Source organism: Podarcis bocagei, assembly GCF_964188305.1.
Source record: "Podarcis bocagei genome assembly, chromosome: 3".
NCBI lineage: Eukaryota > Metazoa > Chordata > Lepidosauria > Squamata > Lacertidae > Podarcis > Podarcis bocagei.
In genome coordinates this window covers 84,335,905-84,361,599 of record NC_138127.1, presented here as the reverse complement: position 1 = coordinate 84,361,599, position 25,695 = coordinate 84,335,905, and the positions used below count along the sequence as shown (strand labels likewise).

At 40.7% G+C, this 25,695-nt stretch overlaps 1 protein-coding gene across 1 annotated transcript; it reads right to left on the bottom strand.

The window, feature by feature from the left end:
- Window positions 1-4,653: 4,653 nt before the first annotated feature.
- On the bottom strand, window positions 4,654-25,694 carry NSL1 (NSL1 component of MIS12 kinetochore complex). Its single transcript, XM_081186117.1, has 6 exons — window positions 25,407-25,694; window positions 22,324-22,402; window positions 19,742-19,872; window positions 16,518-16,572; window positions 8,575-8,642; window positions 4,654-7,050 (listed from the first exon to the last, which is right to left on the bottom strand). Exons 1-6 carry the CDS (start codon window positions 25,587-25,589, stop codon window positions 6,775-6,777), a joined length of 792 nt encoding a protein of 263 aa, XP_081042243.1. The 5' UTR covers window positions 25,590-25,694; the 3' UTR covers window positions 4,654-6,774.
- Between the last annotated feature and the right edge of the window lies 1 nt (window position 25,695).

The following is a 25,695-nucleotide window of genomic DNA, read 5'->3' as shown; positions in this document are numbered from 1 at the left end:
AGGCCACGGGGGCTTTTCCCTCGCCCTTTCCCCACCGCCGCGTCTCGGCCAGAGCAGCGGCCCCAACCAGAACCGCTCCCCGCCTGCCTGCCTGCCTGCCTGCCTGCCATCCCGGGCCGGATCAGCGCGGAGGGGTCGTGTGAAACCAGAAGTTCCTCAGCTCGCCACCACCCGCCGCCCACGCGCCGCTTGAAAAAAGAATCGCATTGTTATTAATTTCACGCTTCCATTACTTACAGACTTATATTTCGTATTGCACCATAAATTCAAGTTGGTTTTTTTTAAAAAAAATCGTTTTGTGATTATATTTTTTTCTTTCACTTTGTATTCGCACCGAAAACTTTCAACGAAGAATCGTATTTTATGCAAACAGCAGATGGAAAATTGGAAGTTCCTCTTCTGTATTTTCTGCTAATGTCTTCCATTTATATATCTATAATATATATATAATTATCTTATTAATCTTCAACTTTTTAAACATATGCAATTAAAACAAAAACACAATTCTGTCTTTTCTCTTATTTTTGTCGACTTCCTACCCCTTTCCCCATGGAGTTGTTGCTTCTCCACTTCTGCTGCACCCTGTCTTTTATCTATCAAATCATAACCACAATATTACCATCTAATTACTTTTGTTGCTCATAGCTCGAATCCTGCTAGCGAGTTCATCATACTATTTCAGAAAAAGGCATCCATTCATTTATCTTTTTTATTCCCCTCCCCCTCTTCTTTTTCATCCCTCTAATTTATTTTCCCCCCTGCTTTGCTCTTGCTTTTATCCTCTACTCTGGGTTAAGGAGGAAATGACTCGCAGATGAAGGGGATGAATGGTTGGTGCAGGACCCTGTGTGAGAGGCAGCGAAAGGAAGATTTCCCAGGGTGAGAGGCTGGGATAAGAAAGGGAAGGTCCCAGGTGAGAGCCAGGAGGGTCCACCTCTCTCTGTGTGGGATAAGAGTCCTATCAGAGAGGACTTTACATTTTCCTTTTTTCTATTTGTTTAGATTAGTTGGATTTTTACTGCAATGTATTCTGAAAAGTGTCCCTAAAACTTTCCAAAAAAAAAGAAGGGGAAAATTTCAATAAAACATAAATATTAAAAAAGAAAAATTGCCAAGGGTCTTGGCGGACCACTGAATGGTTAACACCCCCTTCCTTTTGTTTGTTTGTTCAGTTTATATGCCTCCCTTCATCCAAAGATCACAGGTTGCCTTACAGCAGAGACAGATCTAGATGACCCTCAGCGTTGCCTCCAACTCTACAACTGATGCAAAGATGCAACACAGGAACCCATCTTATACCAATATAGTGCATTTGTCCAAGTATTGTGTACACTGGCTGGTCTTACCCAGCTTGGGGACGCCAGGGATTGAACTGGGAAACTTTTACATGAAAAATTCACTCCCTACCACTGACCTATGACCCTTCGCCAAAGTGATGAAATAGTGTTACCTATTCTTGTTTTCCCATCTATAACTTGGTAATTTCAGAATGCCTTACTGTGTGAATGAAACAAAGGCATAATTTTCCATTCTATACTAGATTTATTGCATGCAACACTGTTTTCTTTCCGCTGCAGTTCATTCGTCTTTCCAAAGCACAGTCCTCCTGCCTATTTCAGTCTCGGCAATGTACCACACTATCAAGCCCAGATGCACACAAGGATCACGCAGCCGTCTTTTTATTAGGTGTCCCTTGCAGAACGTGATGAGCTATATTAAGAAAACAGCCAGACGCCTTCTGATGCAACACCAGTTCATGCCCAAGTTAAAAATAAAAATGTTGAATGTTGTAATGTTTCAAGTAAAAGGAGATTTTAGATTTCCCTTTTACAACAATTGGATTTCCTGTAAGTTAGAAGGCAAAATAATTACACATAGCTTAGAGATAGATATAATTCACTTCAAAAACGCAACAATTATACCACTGGATCAATCTACCATGAATGCTTCTAAGAGAAACTACTCTCTCTTTGCCTTCTTTACAAGATCCTTAAATGTAAAGGACTGGCTGGATGAAGAGCATCAGCTGGAAGGCAATGCCACTCCTATCAAAACTGGGACTCCTAGAGTGATAGCTTAAAAAAAAACCAACCTGAGCACAATCCTTTTCCCAAAGAAAACATTGCATTACTTCACCTGTCAACTTTATATTTTGTTCTCCAGAAAACAAAAAAAAGGTCACTCTATTCTAAGAGTCAGGTCAGAAAGAATGCCCATGCCTCAGTCTACAAAAACATGTCTTAAAATGCCACCCTGTTTACTCAGCATCATAAATCAGACTGCGGCAGTTTTGAGGGATAGGCTGCAATAAAGAAGGAATATTGTGTTTAAGGAAAGTGGCAAGAACTTTGTGAAATGGATTCCACCTCAAAACATGCTCATTCTGAAATATGTCTTACATATTTCATGCATTACATACAGCTTCTCCAGCATTTAGGTGAGGTTCCTGGGTGTATCAGCGCTAGCTTCCATGGTGTTAGGTACCACCTATAAAAAAATTTCAAGGTGAGCTCTCTTCGTTTGGCTGAGATGGATTTAAATGGTGGCTTAGACCACAGTTTGGACCATTGGGTAGTTTATTTCATATCCTATGTCATGCTCCCATGGGTCTTTAATTGTGGTGAAGGAATTTGTAGTGTTTTGGAGTAATATACTGTAGATACCATTCCTTTGCTGTGTCCCTCTGCTGTCAAGAGGAGCTTTCCAAAGTTAGTCAGTGGCCTAGTGGCTGCTGCCGGGTTGTTTAAGAAGGTGGTGGATCAGCCAAGGCATTAGGGTGTCCTTTAGCTTATCATGTTTTTCCCTTACTGGTATGAGGTTGCCATTCTTGTAGAAGTCTGTTAGGTGGTGTAGGACTTTGGTCTACCCAATTCTTACTTGGATGCTTTGGGATGCATGGTGGAATAGTACGTTGTGAGCCAGGGGGATTAGATGAGGATGGGGACTGTTTTCCTGTTTTTCCTTTCCATGCTTTAAGCATAGACTGTGTCAGGGCTTCTTTTCCCCAGAGGGAACTCACGGGAACTCATTTCCAGCACCTCTCAGCTGGGGACCATTGCCATTCTAAGAGAATGAGGGAGGTGTTCATGGTGAGTTCTGCCACCTGTTTTTCTAGAAAAATAGCACTGGACTGCCTGAACATGTTTAAGCATTGTGGAGGTTTCCATTAGTTTGTTTTGAAGAAATGGGTACACTGAGGTGGGGGTGTTTCTGATTGTCTCCATGTACTGGAAACAACCGACATGTAGCTTGTTTCCCGCGGGAAAACCTACATGTAATTCAACCAATTCTTGTTCACTGTGCTGACACTTGAAAGGAACTCAATATTATTAGTACAATTATTCTCAATGGCATTTGACACCTATAGAGACTACGGCTGAGATCTAAGATTAATCCAAGTGAGTGTCTGCTTCTGCAATAGGGCTTCTCCTTTCTCTCCTCTACAGCCCCTCACATATCCCACATCTGTTCTGGGGGGACCCTTTAGAGCTGATTTTGAATACTTGCAGTGGGCTAGAGCATGGGTAGGCAAACTAAGGCCCGGGGGCCAGATCAGGCCCCATCGCCTTCTCAATCTGGCCCGCAGACGGTCCAGGAATCGGCGTGGTTTTACATGAGTAGAATGTGTCCTTTTATTTAAAATGCATCTTGGGGTTATTTGTGGGGCATAGGAATTCGTTCACCCCCCCCCCGCCAAATATAGTCCGGCCCCCCACAAGGTCTGAGGGACAATGGACCGGCCCACCGCTGAAAATGTTTGCTGCCCCCTGGGCTAGAGGGAAGAGAAACCAAAAGTCTTGCGCTGTGCAGATGGTACCATGAGATGGAACTGTTCCGGTTATAATACTAATTTTATGCACAGATGAGGAGCATCTCCATTATGTCAGAAATACTGACAAGTCATACTGCTCGTTTTCAAAATGAATGGGCGCACAACTACTTTTGGACCCCAAGTTGTTCTGTTTTAGGCATTTTGAAAACAGAATCAGAATAAGTAATTGTTTCTCCTAATTGCAGAAAGACAAGAACAAAGAAAAGCACCTAGATTACCAAATTCAGGTCCCAAAGCAAACCACAAAAACAATGTATTATTAATAAAATTATGGACAAGAGAAATTGCTACAAGGAGGGAAATTACTACTCTTATCTGTGTAACGACAGGACTGGTCGGTACTGAAAGTATGTTTAAATGATCATCCAAATGTAAAACGTAAAACTTCATAATGGGCGGATTTGAAACATGGCTGGGTTTTTAATATCTGCTTTAAGGGATGCTTGTTAAGTTTTGCTCTGATCAACAGGCCCCTATTCTCTAAAAATGTTTTGGACAGAGCTCCATTTCAAAAGAGATTTCCCATGTGGTATTGAGGGAAGAGAAACTTAAGCCAGCCACCTTGTATATGCATAACTAGTTTGCAGTTGTTTGGATCCTGACTATCCATTTCCTAATTTATAATGACAATTTCTTTATGCAAAAAAGTAGCACCAAGTCCCACTGCATATAGCATTTCAGACGCACTTGAATTGCAACTGTTTTGAAAACATGACTCAGAACTGCTTTGCAAAAAAAAAAAAAAAAAAAAAAAAAAAAACAACCTGGTAAAGCAAGCAAAAAATTGAGCAGAAATCCAAACCAAAAATCCAGAAATCTCATTTTGATGAAAGTGGTGTACAAAAAATGTATTTTATATACAAATATACATTTTACAAAGGAGACAAGGCAAGTATACATGTTCACTGTGCAAGGCCTATTCCACAAGCACAATCTTTAAAAATAGAATTTCAAGAGCAGAGTTAAATATGTTTCTAGGGTGATGTTAAGTATGTTAGACATACTTAAGAGGAAATCTATTGACATTAATGGGCATGTCTAATGACTACCAACCATTCAGATACCACTCCTAGTATTTTGGCCAGACTGTTTAATGAATATTTTTTAAAAGAAACAGGATGGACTCCAACTAGGTCATATTTAGAGTAAACCCAATGAAATAAACATGATTAGCTTAAATCCATTGATTTTAATGAATCTACTCCAAATATGATTTAGATGGATTCACCCCACAATAATTAACATTGAGGCAAGCATTTTTCCTCCATTTTCAGGAAAAAATGTAATTCTAAGTAAATTTCAACTTGGAAAAAAGAAAACAATACCTGATAATAACATTGATTTAGGTACTTCATAAATAAGCCTCACCAATGTAGTCTTGTTTTAAACTGTATATATATTGTTTCCGAAATGGTGGGAATTTCACAGGCAGGGGAAGCTAAGTAAGTGTAGTAATGTATGTACTAATGTACACACTGACCAAGCATTCTGTGGCAAAGCAAGCATGTATACAAGTCCTGTACCCCCAAATTCAAAATAGCTTTTTTACAGCTCTCCTTGAATATACGCTGCCAGGTTCAGAACAAACAATTCTGTTTCAGCTCACTCCACTCCTTTCAGCAGGCAGATGCAACTCAAAAGTACATTCCCCTCTGGCTTTAGGTGATCAGCAGTCGAACTGCCCATCTATGATCAGGCACTGTGTTCTAAAGAGACCCCTAAAGGAGGCCATCTCTTCCACTTTTTTGTGAGAACAGCAAACAAAGATGTACTGGCAAGTTTGACAGAAAAGCAGCATGGCTCAAAATTAACTTATGAGAATTCTAGATTTATACTGTGATCTAAACACTTTCAATCTACTACATGGATTAGTAATCCTAAACCTTGTATGCTTGAGGTACAGATGAGGGCAGTACTCAAGAGACCATAAGAAGGTTAAGGCCAGACGTATAAACACACCATAATGAACACTGTCTCAAGATGTCACAATACATGCAAGCCAAGAATTCCCTTACAATTCCAAATGTTGCATATATTCCAGGTTACTTTTCAGGACAAAACAACACATCTGGTGGCAGACCTATGTTTTGGTACCTGCGTCGCCATTAAACATTTAAACAGTTTTGGAAGGAAGAAATGGTCAGCATGCAACAGATCCTTAGTCGTTTCCTCACTTGCTATTCGTCCCCTACGTAACCTTTGCCCAGCAGGAATCCTCAGTGCATTAGTTCTGTAACTAGGACAAAAGCAGTTGGGAAAGGGAATGCAGAGGAGAAGACGCAAGTGTGGAATGGCTTAAACACTCCTGCCAACCTCCAAACTGGATCCTTCCTCCATCATTTCCTAGATGTTTAGTGGAGACTGATTCTGCAACCAAACATCCAGTTCTGCCTGCACCTATCTCCTGATGTTCGCAACAAACCTGTGCAAATAAACTATATGCTGAAGCAATACTGACACACAATTGCAAACTGTTGCTGTGATCCACCAGCCCTTCTATGTCAAAAGACTTGGACGTCTGAAGCAAGGTTTTGTTTTTTTAGCTTTCTTCTTTGCTCCCCATAGCATGGAGCCTTCTGCTTGAACTGAGCTTTACTAGAGCACAGCTTCCTGCACGTACGCCCTGGAGATTCCTGGCCATTCAGAAGTCGTAAGCAATTCAAGACGTTGTAGCTGGATCAGTCTGCTATAATACAGCAAAAGCATAGCAGCCTCAGGTTTCAAAGAACAATGCTCAAAATTAGTAAGAAATGGTCCAGCGAAGTATTCAGAGCTATATGAGAGGACCCAACAACATAACTCTGTAACTTCCAGTTAAGATCGGTTTAGTGGTATGGATTCCAGGCGACATCACTACTGATGCTTTTGCGAACCAGTCTATGTTTATGTGGACAGATTCGGGGACAGGGGAGACTACACAGTAGTCCCCCACAAAAAGGTTTTCATGTATCAAGATTAATTACACCTGCTCGAAGTGGGTAGTGTTTCTGTGGGGAATAAGATCGTCTCTTTTTTTTCAGTAGAATGGAATTACTGGTACCACTTTCTGGGGGTGTGACTTCTACTTGCGACAAAAGATCTTTGACTTCAATGTTATCCGCCTTTTTCACTTCTGAGCCAGAACAGATTTCTTGATGGAGTTTGCATAATCCCAAAGTTGGTTGCATAGACAATGCTTTTGAGAAACCCTCTGCTTTTTCTACAAGGGATGACAGAGACTGGGGTGGGGAGAACAGAACAGGTTTTAAGTTAGTGAAAAAGGTACAAGTATGAATTGCAGTACTGCAAACTCAACAACAATCAGATTCAAAGATTAATGCGCTCACCATGGATGCCAAAACCTTCACTGATACCGATTCACAATTTCAGCATTCATTTGCAAGGCTCAAAAGAATGATATTTCACATCTTCTAGAGTTGCAAAAACGATTGCCTACTTTTATCTTTGACCCCATTACCTTAATAATGTATCTTATTTCCCACACTGCACTACACCATGGTCAAACAACAAGAGCACAGAGGCCCTGCTATAAAACTCTGCTCAAAACATTCAAATGTTTACAGACAAAGGGCTTGTATCCAATGTTATTCCTACTCCAAGTAGACTCAATGACATTAATGATATCTGTTAATTTAGGCTCATTAATTTCAATGTGTCTACTTTGAAAAAACCTTAGTTGGATACAACCCAAAACATGTAAATTCCATTTCGCCTCCTACAAATTCCATTTCACCTACTGTTTAGTGGCAAAGAGCTAAGCCAGAAGGGAGTTAATTTAGCTTCTATTTGTTATCTAATCTGTTATAAATACTAAATGTCCAATACATAAGGTAAAGGTAAAGGGAACCCTGACTGTTAGGTCCAGTCGTGACCGACTCTGGGGTTGCAGTGCTCATCTCGCTTTACTGGCCAAGAGAGCCGGCGTTTGTCCGCTTCCGCAGACAGTTTTTCCGGGTCATGTGGCCAGCATGACTAAGCCGCTTCTGGCGAACCAGAGCAGCACATGGAAACGCCGTTTACCTTCCCGCCAGAGCGGTATCTATTTATCTACTTGCACTTTGATGTGCTTTTGAAATGCTAGGTTGGCAGGAGCAGGGACTGAGCAACGGGAGCTCACCCCGTCGCGGGGATTCGAACCGCCGACCTTCCAATCGGCAAGTCCTAGGCGCTGTGGTTTAACCCACAGCGCCACCCGCGTCCCAATACATAAGAGGATACATGATTATTATTTTAGATTTAGAAGACTGAAGCTGAAAGAACATACTTTTTAATTTATTCCATGTAAAAATATAGGACTAGTGGCTTACTAATGATAGAGGTGACCCACAGGAGGACATAATTACCATGCAAATGAACTCACTCATAAACTTACCAGGCCAGCAATGAACATGGGACAGTAAATCCCAAGGAGCTAAGACACCTTTAGTGTCTAGCTGAAAAGCTAAATGCAGCAGGGAGAACAGGGCCATTTTGGAGAACTAGAAACTACTGCAGGAAATTAATAAAATAAAGTTGTCTCCCTGAAACTCAGAGAATTTTGAAGCCTTCTATCTTAGCTCAGTTGTGTCCAAATGAACAATCTTACCTTACCTAATAAAATGACAGATTTGTATATAATAATTAAAGAGGTCAGTCTTATTTCCTAGGTTTCTGCTTCAGCACTGTTCTATGGCAGTGTCTGAAAATAAGTATAAATGCTCCTAGCTGATTGTGTAGCTCTTGCTTCCCCTTCCAGTTCTCACCTTAAACGATTCTCCAATGTCCCTGGATGCAGTTTTTGTTGAAAGCCTCAAGTCGGCCATACGAGAATCTGCAAAGAAACAAAATGATTTCATATCCTATAAAAGGGAGAGAAAATTCATTTGCCCACAACAAAGTACAAAAAAAGGATTAGAAGAGCACTATTACAGGTAGTCTCCACTATTTCACATCATTTTAAAATACTTTATTTCACTGAGAAAGCATCAAACGTTTTTAGCATGAAGGATTGGTACCGAATAGGTTTCGGCAGTGATCTTTCTACATTGGGCAGATTACTGAACAATTTAAGAGGGGAAAAATCCATGAACGTGTACAGGATGCATCTCTTGAAATTGAGCAAACTCCTATTCACTCAGCACATAAGTTAAGAAACAATGTGATATAGTGGTTCAAGAGTTGTACTAGACCAGGGAGATTTGAGTTGAGCCATGAAGTTGACTATGTATCCTTTAGCTGGTCACAGTATCTTGCCTGATTGCTGTGAGGATACAATGGACAGAAAGAGAGCCTGGGCTCCTTGGATAAAGAGCTGGCTTAAAATGTAAGCTATAAAATATACTGTATATAAAAAAATGAAAGCATGCTTGTACATGGCTTTCTGTGATAAGTAACTATCATTTCCTGTTGACCAGACAGGGTAACATTACAGACTGCTCACGGTCACAAATCACAAATGACTAGCCTAAGTACAATGTGGACAGGTGGGTTGATTCAAGTTTTTATGGGTTAGTAAATTACCGTATGTGGGTTTATTTACAAGATTAGGCATAATAACAAGTTTAGGTTTGTTTGTTTGCTTGCTATTTGAAAGCCCTCTGAAAAGATTCTCTGAGTCAAGCCTGTGATATTAAACTGTCATGTTATAAATCTAGGTTGCTTACTTCCTGCCTGAAATCATACTTTCTTTGCCATAAACACAAAGCTGCTTAATCCAACTCTAGTATAACCTTTATTTATCTAGTACAACCCTAACTTTTCCCACCAGCTCATATAAAATCAGCACAAATAGCTAAGACTCACACAAATAACACAAATGGGAAGAGTTGGGGCTTGGTGCACACTTAATGTTCCCAACCCCTATTGTTATAATTCGTGGGTTGCCATTCTGATCTTAATTTGATTTTAAGCTGTATTTTAATCAAGTGTTCGATTTTTGTGTTTTTAATGTATTGTGTGTTTTGATGTTAGCCACCCTGAGCCTGGTCCTGGCCGGCGAGGGCGTGGTATAAATAAATAAATAAATAAATAAATAAATAAATAACAATAATAATAATAATTTATTTATTTATTTATTTATTTAAAGCTTTTAAAACTGAAAAGGGGCAAATGTTAATTGAGTTCCACTAAATGTCTACCTGCGATGGAACAGAATTGTAAAGACTGCTTCACAATTATGGTTGTGGTTTTATTTCATTACTAGAGATCATTTATAAGTGCATAATTACTTCATGTACAACACATAACAGGCACGGAGGACCTAAACTCAAAATGTGTACATAGGAGAAAACTGAGTAATGCATAAAATAACTTGTGCCCCAGAGAGCATTCAATCCAAGCAACGTTTCAAATTCCCCTGTGCAGTGGCCTGTTACTACTGTGCAGGTAAAGTTAACATACGAACAAGGCAAATACAATTCTTGCAAAAGGCCCCCTCACATGATTTCACTCAGGCAGAGAGAAGTCATGTAATCAGGCCCCTGGGGAAATAGGTATTGGTTCCTAAAGATATGAGCCAGGGCTAAGAGACTTATTTCTACTAGCAATGCAATTTATGCAAATCAGATTGCCCCATTTGCAATATTGGGTCAGCTTGCCTTTTATGTGGAAAGTGTGTTTGCATCAGGAAGCCTCCTAAAGCACAGACGCATGTTTGTTAAGCTCGCTGACTTGAGGTGAACAGGTGCTGGGAACTCTGATCTACAGAGGTTCCTCAGCACAGGTCCGCTGAGTGTTTACAAATGCACACTTCACACAAAATGTTGCTGCACAAAATGTGAATCCGCTCTGACTCATGAATACCCTTTCCCAATTCACAGAGTAACTTGCGAGAGCAGTTCTGTGAGCAAATGCTGGGCGATGCATCCTCAAGTGGCAGAGATTGTAAAGAGAAGGGGCAAGCGTCACAAAACAACCCCCGAAATACAGCCATCGGCTGCAGCACAGGACACTAAGCAACAACATTTGCATTGTCAACTGGTAGACAAATGGATTTCGTGCAAACCCCTCAAGAGGGCAAATCTTTGCAGCTTTCTTTGGGGGCAAATGTAAGCCTGTGCACTTGCTGCTTTTTAGATAACAGCTGTTCAACAGAAATCAAGACGATTGCCATAATTGCAACGGGCTCTTTTCTTAAAGGCCCTCAGCTGCGTTTTGTGGATTTGGTGCATTATTGTGCTGAATCTTGCCCCTTCAACAGGGTGGACCATTTCTCTGAATCCATGAACAGGCTCATGAAAAGAAAATATTTGTGCCTCAAGACTCCCCATGCGATTTGGCTGTTTCCCAGCTAGCTAGGGGACTGCACAACTCGCTCAGCTGACCTCAGCAAAAGCAAAAGCATGCAAGAAGTTCCAGCTCAGCCCTAGTTTTCACTTTGTGAAGTTGCAACTACATGCTTTCCTGTCAACAGAAACCTAGCAAGTGAAAAAAAAGCTAAGCCAGAAACAAAGAAGTGGAAATCCCACCTGCTGCAAAACAAGAACTTTCACTGTTGGGTCAAACTCAGTAAGAAATAAGAAATTATAAGAAATGTGATGATTACGTTAAAAGCATTAAACAAAGTTGATATTGTAATAATAAAATGAAAATGAAATTAGCTAGAAATGACTCCTTAAGTACTTTCCCATACATTAAAAGTGCAAACACACAAAGAATTGTCACAAAGGTAACACTTCACTCCAGAAAGAATACTAGAAGTAGGAAACTTATAAATACAGTCTGCAGTCCACTAGCAGTGGAGAAGGCAGACAGGACATAATCTATGTGGGACTTAAATGAAGGATTAACATCGGAATGGTTTATTGACTAACTAAGAAATGCAATGTGATATTAGACGATCAGCACTTCGTGAAATTCAGAGCATGGGAAGTCACCCAAAGATATATAATTTGGCATTTATATTTGGATTTTTTGATTGTACTGTAATTTGGAATGTTTTAATGTGGTTTTTATTGGATTATTAAAATGGAAAACTTAATAAATATTATTTAAAAAAGAAAATCTATGTGGGAATAAAAGCCACCCTAAGGAGCGTTCGCCTGTGATCCCTTGCTCAAAGGTACAATGGTTTTCCAATAAGGAGCCTTGATAGGACAATACAACGTAGTGACCTTGTGGGCAAGTGTGCCAGAAAACAGCAACAGTTACTGGAGTTTGACGGACTGGCTCCATGTGTCTGGGAGGTTGCCACAGAGTTGGAGTGCCCTATTAGGTCAGCTCACATTTTCTGATAGTCCTCTGTGAATTCGGCAGGAGGGCCAGGATTGCATGGTTTTTGCACCCCATAATTTATGTGGGAGAATTAATGATGATGATGATGATGATGATGATGATGATGATAATAATAATAATAATAATTTATTTGTACCCCGCCCATCTGGCTGGGTTTCCCCAGCCACTCTGGGTGGCTTCCAACAAAGATTAAAAATACATTAAAATGTCACACATTAAAAACTACCCTGAATATGGCTGCCTTCAGATATCTTCTAAATGTCAGGTAGTTGTTTATCTCTTTACAATCCTGCCAATGATCTTCATACCTTTGCTCTAGATACAGCAGCTTCAGCTGTCTTATTGAACACCTGCTTGACACCACTACTCTTACCACCTTCAAACCGTTCATCTGAAACATACACCCATTCTTCATCCATTTACCCCTGCCTCTATCTCCATTATTTTTCTCTGTCCCTCCTGCTCCTCAATAAGCTACTCCTGTACTCCTCAAGGCATGTTGTACGTTACAAACTACAGCTCACCCACAAGCCCCTTGAGTGAACATACACCTTTAGGCGCCAGGCAAAAACATTCCTTTTTAACCAGGCCTTTGGTTGATTTTATTGACATCCTATGCCCTTTTAAAATGTGGGTTTCTTCGGGGGGGGGGCAAGGTATTGGGTTGTTGTTTTTATTTTTATTATGTATTTTGTGGTTTTATATTTTGATTTTATTCTGTGAACCGCCCTGAGACCTCCAGGTATAGGGCAGTATGTAAATTAAATTAAATTTAAAAAATTCCTTCTTCTCCTCAGTTTTCAATCTGGAAAAGTGGGACCATTAATAACAGGAGCTGCAGCAAGCTAGAGCAGCAGTGGGCAGACTTCAGGTTTACAAGATCTACTTGGTATTTTACTAGCACCCCAAGATCCACATGCTTGAAGCTGGAGCAAGATTGAATAATGTAGAGCAAAACAATTTGTTGTCAGTACCAGAACTGAATAAATCTCCCACTGCTTCCAGACAGAAATCCACTCCTTGTTATCTCAAGCTTTCTTCATTTTATCAATATATATCTTAGGGTAGCAGCAGAGTGTTCAAGGGATCATTTTGTTGCTACTATTGTTAAACAGTTGGGTGCTGGACATTCTTGCCCATCACTGCAGAGACTGGAGTACCTGCCTATCTCGGCTAGAAACTGGAGTACAAGTTTATTACAAACAACTAAAGGTTGTGAACCTCTCAGAGGCATCCGGCTGGCGTCTTTTGAACACAGAGAACTGCATCATCTGAACTGATCTAGCCCAACAGTTCCTATATGATATAATACGCTGGAGAGATTGTTACTTGACAGTATATTAAAGGTGCTTGGTATTTAGTAACAGAAATACGTTCATGGCTTTCAAAGCACAGGGAAATGAAAAAAGGAAATGAGAGGTAGTGAGTAATCTAAATATCTTTGGTTTCTGGCCACCAGTTACTAAACAGGGATGCATGAACATCCCAGAAACTATGCAAATAAACACTTTGAACACCGTGCATAATTCTGTACGATATTTTTTGTTAGTAATTTGTATTTCTGCTCTGCTAAGACACAAAGTTAAGAAGCACTCACTGCTGGGCACTGTCTGTGATGTGCAAAAAAGGACTCAAGCTTGTTACTAAAACATATTTATAGTTCTTTTCATTTTTGAAAGTTATTTACAATTCTTCTAAATACTCATCCTTACAATACTTTGCAAGTTAAATAATTAATATTGACTTTTTACTGGTGAGAGACAAAGTGTCTTGCCTCAAGTCACCCAGTGAGTCCACAGGATTAATGCAGTTTGTACGCAACTTCTGGAAACATGTGCAACTTGCTAGCACAAATGCACCCAAAGCCAGATATGGGGGTGGGAATCTTTTGCTGCACAGGAAGCAGCAGCTCCTCTAAGCCAGAAAAAATGTCACCAGAACTCAACCCAAATTTGATGGGGGAAAAACTTTATATTTGTCTAAATCAGAGGTTCTCAAAGGGCAGAGGATGGCAAGGGTAGCAAGAAGATTCAAGGACAATCAAAGAAACATTTAAACATTTCAGTGCAGTATGCATACACAACCAGAAGCAGTATCTATGCCTTTATTCAACAGCATTGGCTATTCTTCTACAGTTCTCCACGACTTACTGTTCTGAACAGGGATTTTCAAATCTGACAAATATGAAAGATCAGAAAAGAGAAAGGCTTCTTTGTGTTGATGAGGAGATGAGAGTGAGTTTGTCTCAAATTAGACCTAATCTAAATGAGATTACCCGGAAAAAAACAGCTCAAGCCTCTCAAGGAGTTTGTGTACATACTTAAGGTACATATGTAATAAGCTTGTTTATAATTATATATTGGGAATGATTCATGTTCTTATGTAGCTGTATTGTTCTATACTTTCTGGATGCCCCATGATCATGTTATAAAGTAGTTGTGTTCCATGCTACAAATAAAGCACTGCTAGGAGTTGTTTCTTTTTGTTTTCCAATGCATTTCTTATCAATAAAAAAAACTTGGTGTGGGGCGAGCAATTTTTTATTCTCTGGCCAGAGAAAAAAGTTTGAGAACCCCTGATCTAAATTAAGGGCATGTTTAACAAAGTGTTAATGATAATCACATGCTGGGGTGTCAGAATTCTCACCATCTACTAACCAGAATTCACACACAATCTACTAACCAAGGAGATAGATTGTAGCTCAGTGGTACCACAATGCTTTGCATGCAATGTCCGGACATCCCAGACTCAATGCTGAGAATCCCAGTACAAGTAGCTGGTGATGGGAAAGACCTCTGCCAAAGATTCTGGACAGTTGCTGTCAGTAAGTGGACCAAGTAAGTGGACAAAGAACTTGGCCTGGCATAAGGCAGAGACTGCTATGCTCCTAGCCTGTGTTCCTGTTTAGTGCCCCACTTGAAGAGTTTTGAAATGAAAAGCCGTGCCTCTGAAGAACGGAACATGGGCTAGAAAAAAGGGGCAGAATGACTGCACTGGAACAGTAGTCAAAGTGCTCCGAAATGTCAATGGCTGCAGCCAAATTGCTGACTGGGGCTGGTTTTAGGTGTCATACAACTCCCTTGTTACAATTGCTCCACTGGATACCAGTGTGTTTCTGGGCACAATTCAAAGTTGGTGTCCAGAAAGGGCTGGTTGTCAGGGAAGAGTTAGAGTTAGAAGATTCCAGTTTCCCAGAGGGAGAAAGCATTCCCCAAGGGGGGGGGGGAGGAGAGCAGTGAATCTAATAGAAGGGAACAACAGGGAAGGACCGGCTGTTCCCAGGAAAGGCAAGGGTTCAGTTCTAGCTCAGATTGGGAGGAGGGGAGATACAAGCCAGCTCTAGCCAGGAGGTTAGAAAAAAGAGCGGGAAAGCGAAGGGAAGGGCGCCCTCGCCATTTTGAGAGTGGCTGGTCATGGAGAAGCACAGCTCAGAAGGTATCTGAAAGAAGTGACTCTGAGGAATAATATTTAAGAACCGTTTATAAGATTGTTTTGTTAATACGCAATAAAAAGTTATAAAAGAACAAGAAGCGTTTGTGTGGTGATCTGAAGAGGACAACGACCAGTCCTGACACTGGTGCTATCATGTTTTTATTGTAATGATCTGTATGTCATATATCTATATCTATGTATCCATATCCATCCATCCATCCATCTATCTACACACACACACACACACACTATCTATCTATCTATATAATATATATCTATATAATATATATATATATATATATATATATATATATATATATTCTATTAATGTTTAATTTTTTTAAATGATTGCTTTTTATCTATGTTTTTAGCTGTTTCTATTTTAGCTATAAGCTGCCTTGAGTGCCTGTCAAGGAAAAAGGTGGGATATAAATAAATATTATTATAATACTAACAACAATTACCACAGCCTCTAAGGAGCTTAGCACAGTAAAAACCACAAAGAGATGGCTTTCCCAAACATTTAAATAAATTAAAATGTTTAAACAAAGCCACTACTGCCCACAGAGAATAAACAAGAGGCTCTAGTGACTTAATGTATTTATTATGGCATAAGCTTCATGGACTAGAGTCCATGTCAGGTGTACCAGCTAAACTGGCAGGTACACACACACACACACACACACACAGAGAGAGAGAGAGAGAGAGAGAGAGAGAGAGAGAGAGAGAGAGAGAGGCGAAGAGAAAAAAAGAAACCCCAACAGCTGTGTGTATATATGCCTGCCAGTTTAGGATAACACTTCTTGCATCCAATGATATGGACTCTAGTCCATGAAGCTTATGCCATAATAAATGTTCTATTTGCACTGTTTTTTCAGCAATAGATTAACATGGCTATCTGGAAAAGAGTGAACAGAGCAGTAAGTGTTTTAAATTGTAACTGTCGAGAATATGGAAAAGCGCAGCATTTTATTTTTATTTTTGCAATGGTGACATTTTCAGGCTAGCATTAAACTATGATTTCATCATTTCAAACCATTACCTTGAGAAGGTTCTGCTTTTATCTCTTGATGATTCGCAAGAGGTCGATAGCAGCCCTGTATGAACAAATATAATATTTAGAACCTCCATCGCTAAGTATTTGGTTTGCTTTGAGTTTTATTAAGCTTACAACAGGACATCATTCACAACTGAGAGTGTCTGATTCTTTTGTATGGAAAACGGAGAATTGAATTCATTCTGATAGGCATGCAGTAGGATTATCCAGTAGTATCCAGCATTCTTGTTCCAGTACAAAGAACTACCAAAAGCAGTTCCATTTCCCTCATTTATCTAGACCGCCTAAATACAGTGGTACCTCTGGTTACGTATTTAATTCATTCCAAAGGTCCGTTCTTAATCAGAAACTTAACCTGAAGCACCACTTTAGCTAACGGGGCCTCCTGCTGCCGCCGTGCCGCCGGAGCACAATTTCTGTTCCCATCTTGAAGCAAACTTCTTAACCCGAGGTATTATTTCTGGGTTAGTGGAGTCTGTAACCTGTAGCGTATGTAACCCGAGGTACCACTGTACTGCCATGATAATACACTTGAAATTTTAACCTGAGCTATCAAACAATTGCATTTTCAAATTCTAATGCAATTTAGAAGAATGACCAAACACTGCCCTCTGCTGCTAGGCTTAGGAAGTGGCACAAAAAACTACAGTGGTGCCCCGCAAGACGGAAAACTCGCTAGACGAAAGGGTTTTCCGTTTTTTGAGCTGCTTTGCAAGACGAATTTCCCTATGGGCTTGCTTCGCAAGACGAAAAACGAAAACGTCTTGCAAGTTTGTTTCCTTTTTCTTAACACCGTTAATACAGTTGCGACTTGACTTCGAGGAGCAACTCATAGAACGCGGTGTGGTAGCCTTTTTTGAGGTTTTTGAAGACTTTGGTGATTTTTGAAGCTTTTCCAAAACTTAGGAAGTGGCACAAAAAACTACAGTGGTGCCTGGCAAGACGGAAAACTCGCTAGACGAAAGGGTTTTCCGTTTTTTGAGCTGCTTTGCAAGACGAATTTCCCTATGGGCTTGCTTCGCAAGACGAAAAACGAAAACGTCTTGCAAGTTTGTTTCCTTTTTCTTAACACCGTTAATACAGTTGCGACTTGACTTCGAGGAGCAACTCATAGAACGCGGTGTGGTAGCCTTTTTTGAGGTTTTTGAAGACTTTGGTGATTTTTGAAGCTTTTCCAAAACTTCTTTTAAACTTTTAAAACTTTTTTTGGGGGGGGGGTTGGGGTGTTTGGAATTCAAGGACTTGGTGTTGGGGAGGGGTTTGCAAGAATCTGGAAGCTTGTGTGTTTCCCCCCCCCCTGCATTTTTATGATTTTCTGTGACCATTGGGCCACTCTGCTGTTTTTTTAAAAAAAGTTCTGGATTTGAATTTCTGTGTGGTGGGTGGCTGGGGGAACAGTTGAGGAGGGGTTTGCAAGAATCTGGAAGCTTGTGTGGTTTTTTCCTGCATTTTTATGATTTTCTGTGACCATTGGGCCACTCTGCTGTTTTTTTAAAAAAAATCTGGATTTGAATTTCTGTGTGGTGGGCGGCTGGGGGAACAGTTGAGGAGGGGGTTCTTCAGCAAGAAGCAAAGAGTGGAAGAGGAACCTTCTTCGAGTTGTCCCCCAGAGTCTTAGAAAATGTACTGTACACTTTGTTGATTTTTAAATGTTTTTCTATCATGTTAAGAAACTTAATTTATTGTTCTTTCAGTTTTTGAAATGCTCTTTACAGTATGTGTGACTTTAAAGAGCACTTAATAAACTCTTGTTGTACCAAATTTGGCTTTGTTTGGACTTTTTTTGACCATAGGAACGCATTAATTGAATTTCAATGCATTCCTATGGGATTTCGTGCTTCGCAAGACGAAAAATTCGCTAGACGAGAAAACTCGCAGAACGAATTAATTTCGTCTTGCGAGGCACCACTGTAAGTGAATTTAAGAGCAGCCTGCTGAAACAGGCCAACAGTCCTTACAGTCCATCATCCTGTTCTCACAGTGGCCAATCAGATGCCAGACGGAGGCCCCTAAGCAGGACCTGAGAGCACGGTCACTTTCCCCACTTGTGTTTCTTGGCAAGTGGTATTCACTCAGTGGCATTCTGCCTCCAACAGTGGAAGGTGAATATCATAACTAGTAACCACTGACAGCTTTACTGTATGCCACCTCCTTCTCTCTTAAAATCAAAATCAAAGAACCAGTGCAAGCATCTTTTCTGTCCCACAGATCACTTCTTGGTCACCAAGATCTGATGACCCAGTTGTGCACTATCTCATACACACTGTTTGTGCTTACAGTATAGCAGTATGATTACAAGCCTGGTGTAAGAGGCACACAGAATCTGAGCTTACAACACGTGCTGATAAAATAAAATAAAAATACAGGGTGGAAATGAGGAAAGCTTTTCTTTACTGAAAAGTAGCTTGCACACAGCTGGCATCTGAGAGGTTAAAATAGTTGCAGCAGGGAAACAGTAAGGAACAGAAGACACAGTGCAACTAGGATCTATCTATTCATTATTAGGTCCATCTGGTAAACTTAAATTTGATGGCATTTCACTAGATACATTCTTGAGAGCAACATTTAGCCAAATATGCTCACCAGTGGAAAACCTGCAGGATGGGTGCAAGGAGCAGAATCAGATACTGTGATAGTTTATAACTCATCAATACCTTCAATTTAAGGATTCGACTCAGCACTCAATGGCAAAGTTGGAACTAATGTTTATACACTCTGCACTTTTAAAAATTAGACTCAGGATAGAAGGACTGATGTGCCCCCAGAAGATGCAGAGAAAGAGAAATTAATTGCAACCATATCCTGGACATGCTAAACCATATCTTTGGCCCTATGCGCACTACCAAAAGAAGTGTCACTTCACACTTGAGATCAGTAGAACATTTTCCCCCAAGAAGCATTTAACATATTCTGGTGGTACAAAAAAACTGCATTGAAAAACCAGTTTTAAAGGTATTATTCTAAAATACATTTGTAGGGCAAGTGTGCACTCAGCACAAACTTCATCAATCCTCACAGCAATTGTTGGCATGGTCTCCCTAACTGGAGTACAGCGAAATTAAGGGAGAGGAATTCATGTACTCTAAAAGCTAGAATTTGCATTTTCTTTCTAACATTCAAAAGCATCTGCTGGCCTACTCATAAGCAACAGATGAACAACATTCTTCTTTTGAAATGCATCAAGTGAACTAAGAATTAAGGATACTCACCAATAACTCTTGCTTTCTTTTAAGTGCTTGGACCACATGCACTTGAATTTTTCTGGGATACTGATTGCGTTTGGATGCCACCTCCACTATTAACTCATCAAGCTGATCTTCAAGGAGTTTGATATCCGTATCTAATTCACAAGACAGATATGAATATATGGCATGTAAAATTATTTGGACAATCTATGTGAAAGTCTTGTTTGCAATATCTCTGCAAAAAATGTTTCCTCTTCCAAGTGCAGTGGTCTTAAAGATTCCCCAAGGAGCTTTGAGAAATGCATGGCTAAGGTATCACCCCACCCCATTCCCTGAGAAACACAAGGTTATCTTCAGTTACCGTAAGAACTAAAAATTGAAAGATGTATTATACAGTGGTACCGTGGTTTAAGAACAGCTAAGTTTATGAACAACTTGGATTAAGAACGCAGCAAACCCGGAAGTAGGTGTTTTGGTTTGTGAACTTTGCCTTGGAGACAGAACATGTTGAGTGTGTTCCATTTGTAAATTGAGTCCCCCATTGCTATAGGAAACCACACCTTGGTTTAAGAATGCTTTGGTTTAGGAACGGACTTCCAGAACGGATTAAGTTCGTAAACCAAGGTACCACTGTACTTGACTCCATCTTGATCAGGGATATGCGGAACTATGAATCATAGAGTTGGAAGGGATGCAGGTCAAACCGTCCAACTACTTGCTCAATGCAGGAGGCATCCCTGAGAGTTGGATCTTTAGCCTCAGCTCAGATACCTCCAGAGTAGGATAATCCATCACCTCTCAAGGTGGCCTGTTTCACTCTTGAACAGCTTTTGAACACTGTTGAACTACTCAGAGAAAGGTTCTACTAATGTGCAGCAGAAATCTGCTTCCCTAAAATTTCCACCCATTGGTTCTAGTCCTGTGCCTTGGAGCAAAGATGCAATTCTGCTCCATCTAAAGAACATCAAAAGAGCCTGCTGGATTAGGCCAATGGTCCATTTAGTCCAGCATGCTATTCTCACACTGGCTCACCAGATGCCTGTGGTAAGCACACAAGCTGGACCTGAACACAAGAACACAAGAACACCCTCCTCTCCTGCTGCTTTCAGCAACTGGTATTCAGAATCATTACTACCTCCATCTGTGGAGGCAGAGCATAGCCTTCTGTATGACAACTTGTCAAATGTTTGAAAGACTGCTGTCGTGCGTGTCTCCTCTGCACCCCTTCATCTTCTCCTCTTCAGGCTAAACATAATGAATCATTTCAAGTGCTCCTCATAAGGATTTGGGTTGGTTTCCAGATCTTTCACCATCTTGGTTGCCCTCCACTGAGAACACTCCAAATGGTCAGTGCCCTCCTTGAAACTGTGGTACCTAGAACTAGAAACAGGACTCTAGGGTTGATCTGATCAGCACAGTATAAAGCGGAGAAGGACCAGAGAAGATGGATATGCCAAGTCGTTGAACTGGGCAACTCTAGGTACAATTAAAGTTGGAGTTCACAACTACCACAATGCTGTAACTGCTAATTGGGGTGGTGAGGGAACTGGAACAGAAGGCTATCTACCGCATCTGACTAGAAAACAACAGCTTCAAAAGGGAGATGCCATCAAAGTAAGTTGCATTAAAAAAACCCCACACACCTAGTGACAGCAAAGTTTTTAGCTATAGTAATTTCTTGTTCCCAACAGGTGGTAGCAGGTTCATAGCAACGAGTGATTAAATTAAGACAGCAAAACCTTTAGCTGTACTTCCATTCTGAAAACCAGGCATCTAATTTAGAAGATTTACTCAAAAATTAAATTATTTCCAAATAAATGGCTAACAGACCAGCTACTAGGTAAGGTAGATGAATAAAGCACAAAGAGCATTTATTATTATATAAGCCAGAATCTACTTCCTCTAGTTCACAAACCTGTGGCATAATAAGCTTGTTTGTCTTTTAGATGCCACAAGACTTTTTGTTGATTTTGCTGCAAAAGACTAACTTAGCTATCCCTCTTAAACAGAGGTACTGCTACTGCTACTGCCAAGGATGTATTTTGAGCATCCCCTGCTGGACAAACATGGTAACACACACACACACAAAAAAGAAAATCCTGGAAAAAGGAAGTTTTGGGGGCTTTTTTAGTCCTACAAACAGTACAAATATAGTAATAACAAAACCTGACAATATTTTTAAAAAAACACAAACTTATTATTATTAACACTGTATTGTACAATTGGTGATAAAAGAATATCAAAAGATTCATCAATTGCACACAAAAAATTAATGCAACTTCCCTGCAGATGTTCCTATTGCTTCAGGTACACTTAAAAATTATAAAAAGTTATTTTTGAAGTCTGGCAGCTTACACATATCCTTTTGCCTCACCTAAAAATACGGTTACCAACCACTGTTAGAAACTCAAGATATTTAAGCTAGGTGCCAAATGGCACCTTAAACCTGGGTTGCGGTTGCCACAACAAAATGTCTATGCGCCAGGGGACCAGTATATTAAAAAGGCACCTGCAGATCATACATTTGTTGGGGTTCATAGGCAGAAGACTAAAACATAAATAAGTCAGCACAGAAATAAGAAAAATATATTCAAAAGTTCACATACCATTTTGAGGATCATCTGATGCCTCCTGCCATGGGAGTCCGTTAACAGTAATATTCTCTTGTACAGCTGTTTCGAAGTTCTGTAGAAAATGTATACATCAGAACTCTTAAAAATGCTAATTAATCTACTGATGCAATATAACACTCCATAAACTACCTCATACTGTCATCTTTTTTTCTACTTCTGTGTAGCATAAAGTAGCGAGCTACGGAGAAAAGCTGGCTCACATTACTCTGGATACAAAGGCTGTGGTGGACAGGCCTTGGGTCTGCCTCCTGGTGACCCAACAACCAGTGGGAGATGGCTAGTAGTTCAGCCACTCAGGAGAGAGTGTGTGGAATAGATGCTTACACTTAACAGTCCGAAAGGGACAGGGACCTGGGTTTCAGGTTAGGGACTTTCTATTTGGGTAGGCAGAAGGAATCTCTGGTTATTTGAGTGGACTTAGGTTTTATCTGTCAGTGGAAACAGACAAAGATTATCTGTGGGCACACAAAGATCTACCTGAGGGGAAGGTTTGGACTATAGGAAAAGCAGGAAGTGTTTTATGTATAGTGTAAAACAATAACCATCCTAGAAAGAATTTCTCTGCCCACTTACAGGATGGAAGTGTTAAGATAGTTATTAACCATCTCTGTTGAGAGTGTCTATTTGAAACAAAGTATTGTGCCTTGCAAAAGTAACCACTAAACTATAACCTCTTTATGCGCAGACAAATAAACTTCCTGTTTTGTTTTAAAAGTGCCTCATTCTTTCTTAGTTCTTCTGGGCAAGGACTGAGTGGTCACAGAGTCCCTTCACAAGCATGCTTCCACAAACAGTTAAATCAAAGCCCCTGCTGTGGGACTACAGAGAGGGATTTAACCAACAAACACACATAAATAGTAGCCATGTTATCCAGCACCCATCCTAAGTAAGGATGTCTGTAACAGCCCCCCCAATAATACGCCAACTGTACCATAGGAAAAGGCCTTCATAAACAGATAAGGCTGAACAGAGAATATATTTCACATCCTTTTTACAACCAATTCATGCAGACTCAGAAGAATGACCCAAAACATTTTGGAGCCAAAAAATGCAAACAGTGCCTTTATGTTGGTAAGGAAAACAAATTAGGGCAAACAGCAGAGAGAAGTGGAATATAACATACTTCAGTTCACTTTGAAGAGAAAGAATACAACCCTGTAATATGGGCGATAGTACTGGCCTAGTCAATACGTCTGCTGCAAGAATCACAAAGGCTGTACTCCTAAAATAACCTACCTACTAAGTCAGGGATAAGCCTCACTTAACACAATTGGACTTCCAAATAAACATGTATACTTTCACTGTAATACGCTGTATGTGAACTACTTTAAACATTTAGAAAAAGCAATTTTTTAATAGAATTATACAATAGCCATCTATAATATCACTATTTTAACCAGATCCTGGAACCATGAAAATTTACAGGGGCTGTTTTTCCTAGCACTGAAAGGAGGACTCATGAAACTTCAACCACTGAATTATAACTTCATTCATTTCCAGAATTAGTGTTATATATTGGGTTAACCTTAAAAGGCCACCTTCACCCATATGAGCCTTCTAGCGCCTTATGATCAGCATCAAAGGCCCTGGTCTCTGAAATGTTTGCCCTGGAAATCTATTTGACAGGTACCAAGGACAGCACCTCAGTCCCTTCTCAGTTGCAGCACCCCACCTGTGGAATATCCTCCCTGGGGAGGTCTGATGGGCTCCCTTTCTTGAGAACCTTGTTATTCAAACAAGCATTTTCTGTATGTTTTCCAGTTCCATCCATGTTCATACTGTTTCAATACTACTGGTTGTTTATTGTCAAAATTATATATTTAAATATATATACATTTATCTACTTCCTATCTATATCTGTGGCTGATTTTACAGAAAAGTGTGGGGAATTGAACCAGTGGCGTAGCGTGGGGGGTGCAGGGGGGGCCGGCCGCACCGGGCGCAACATCTGGGGGTTAGGGTTAGGGGGCGCAAATCCATGGGTTAGGGGGCGCAAATTACTTGCCCTGCCCCGGGTGCTGACAACCCACGCTATGCCACTGAATTGAACTAAAAACAAATAGATTATTTAAAAAAGAAAAAAAAACCTGTGATGCCATATTAAAGATAAAAGAACCTTGTCAGGGATTATTGCAAATACAAAGATAAACCCAACTCCTTTGTTAGTCTTGTTAGGAATCAAATCAACATGTAACTCATCAGGAGATAATGACGTTTTTGTTGGTCGCTGCTCATTTAGAAATTGCTAAATGCTGATGTTCTGCAGCAGGCCTGTCAATAAATTCCTGGTACTCGCAGGTATGGTCTTGCCAGAGTCAAGATGAGTCCTCTATACTTTTACACCTGGCATCCATTCATCTCCTTATGAGATGAGAAGCAAGAAATCAAGACAACCTCCTCAGACCAGGGCTTTCCCCCCCCAGCCAGAACTCCCTGGAACTCAGTACCGGCACCTCTCAGGTGGGTGCCATTGCCATTATAGGAGAACAAGGGAGGCGTTCATTGCGAGTGCCAGCACCTCTTTTTCTAGAAAAACAGCACTGCCTCAGAGGAAACATCCGGACAGACTTATTGGATGGGAGCCTTTAACATGCATTTAAGTCATGGTTCTAATTTTAAGCTGCCAATATGCTTCCCCTGTTCCCACCTCAAAAAATGACACGGCTAGCTGCTGTTGTGGTTTACTGCATTTAAAATTATATTTAAGGAAACAGCCAGAGCTGTGATGTTTGTATTGCAACGATCTGTTTCTCTTTTATCTTAAAGCCGCCTTGACCCCCTGTCAGGACGAAAAGGCAGAATAAATAAGAATAATACTCTATTATATATGGAAAAGTAACCGTTTTTAAAGAAGAAATTATTGCACCAAACATCTCAGCACCACAGAACAAGGCTCCACAAGCAATTCAATGACACGCAATGGAGAGAAATGATTTTTGATCTGACACGCCTTAGAAACTGGGCAACCCGCGCCGCCCGAAAGCTGTAGTTGTTGGGGGGGGGGTCGTGTGGGCCTCCCCCTTCCCAGCCGCCCCATTCAGCTCGGCCGCCCTTACCCAGATCGCTTCGACCACGGCCTGCTCCAAGCTCTCGGCCTCCACCGGCTGGCCTTCCCCGAGCTTCCGCACGAAAGGCTGGCAGTAGTCCAACAACTCGGCCGTCTGGCGCCGCGAGCAGCACCGCACCCGGCAGTCCCGAGGGGAAGCAGCAGCAGCAGCCGGCGGCGGCGCCTCCTCCATCTCGGCCTGCCTTTTTCCCGCTCTCTCGGATAAACCGTTCGTTGATTTTTTTTATCTCAACCGGAAGCAGTGCTAAGCAGAGCCGTATTGAAAGGCGGGTTGGCTG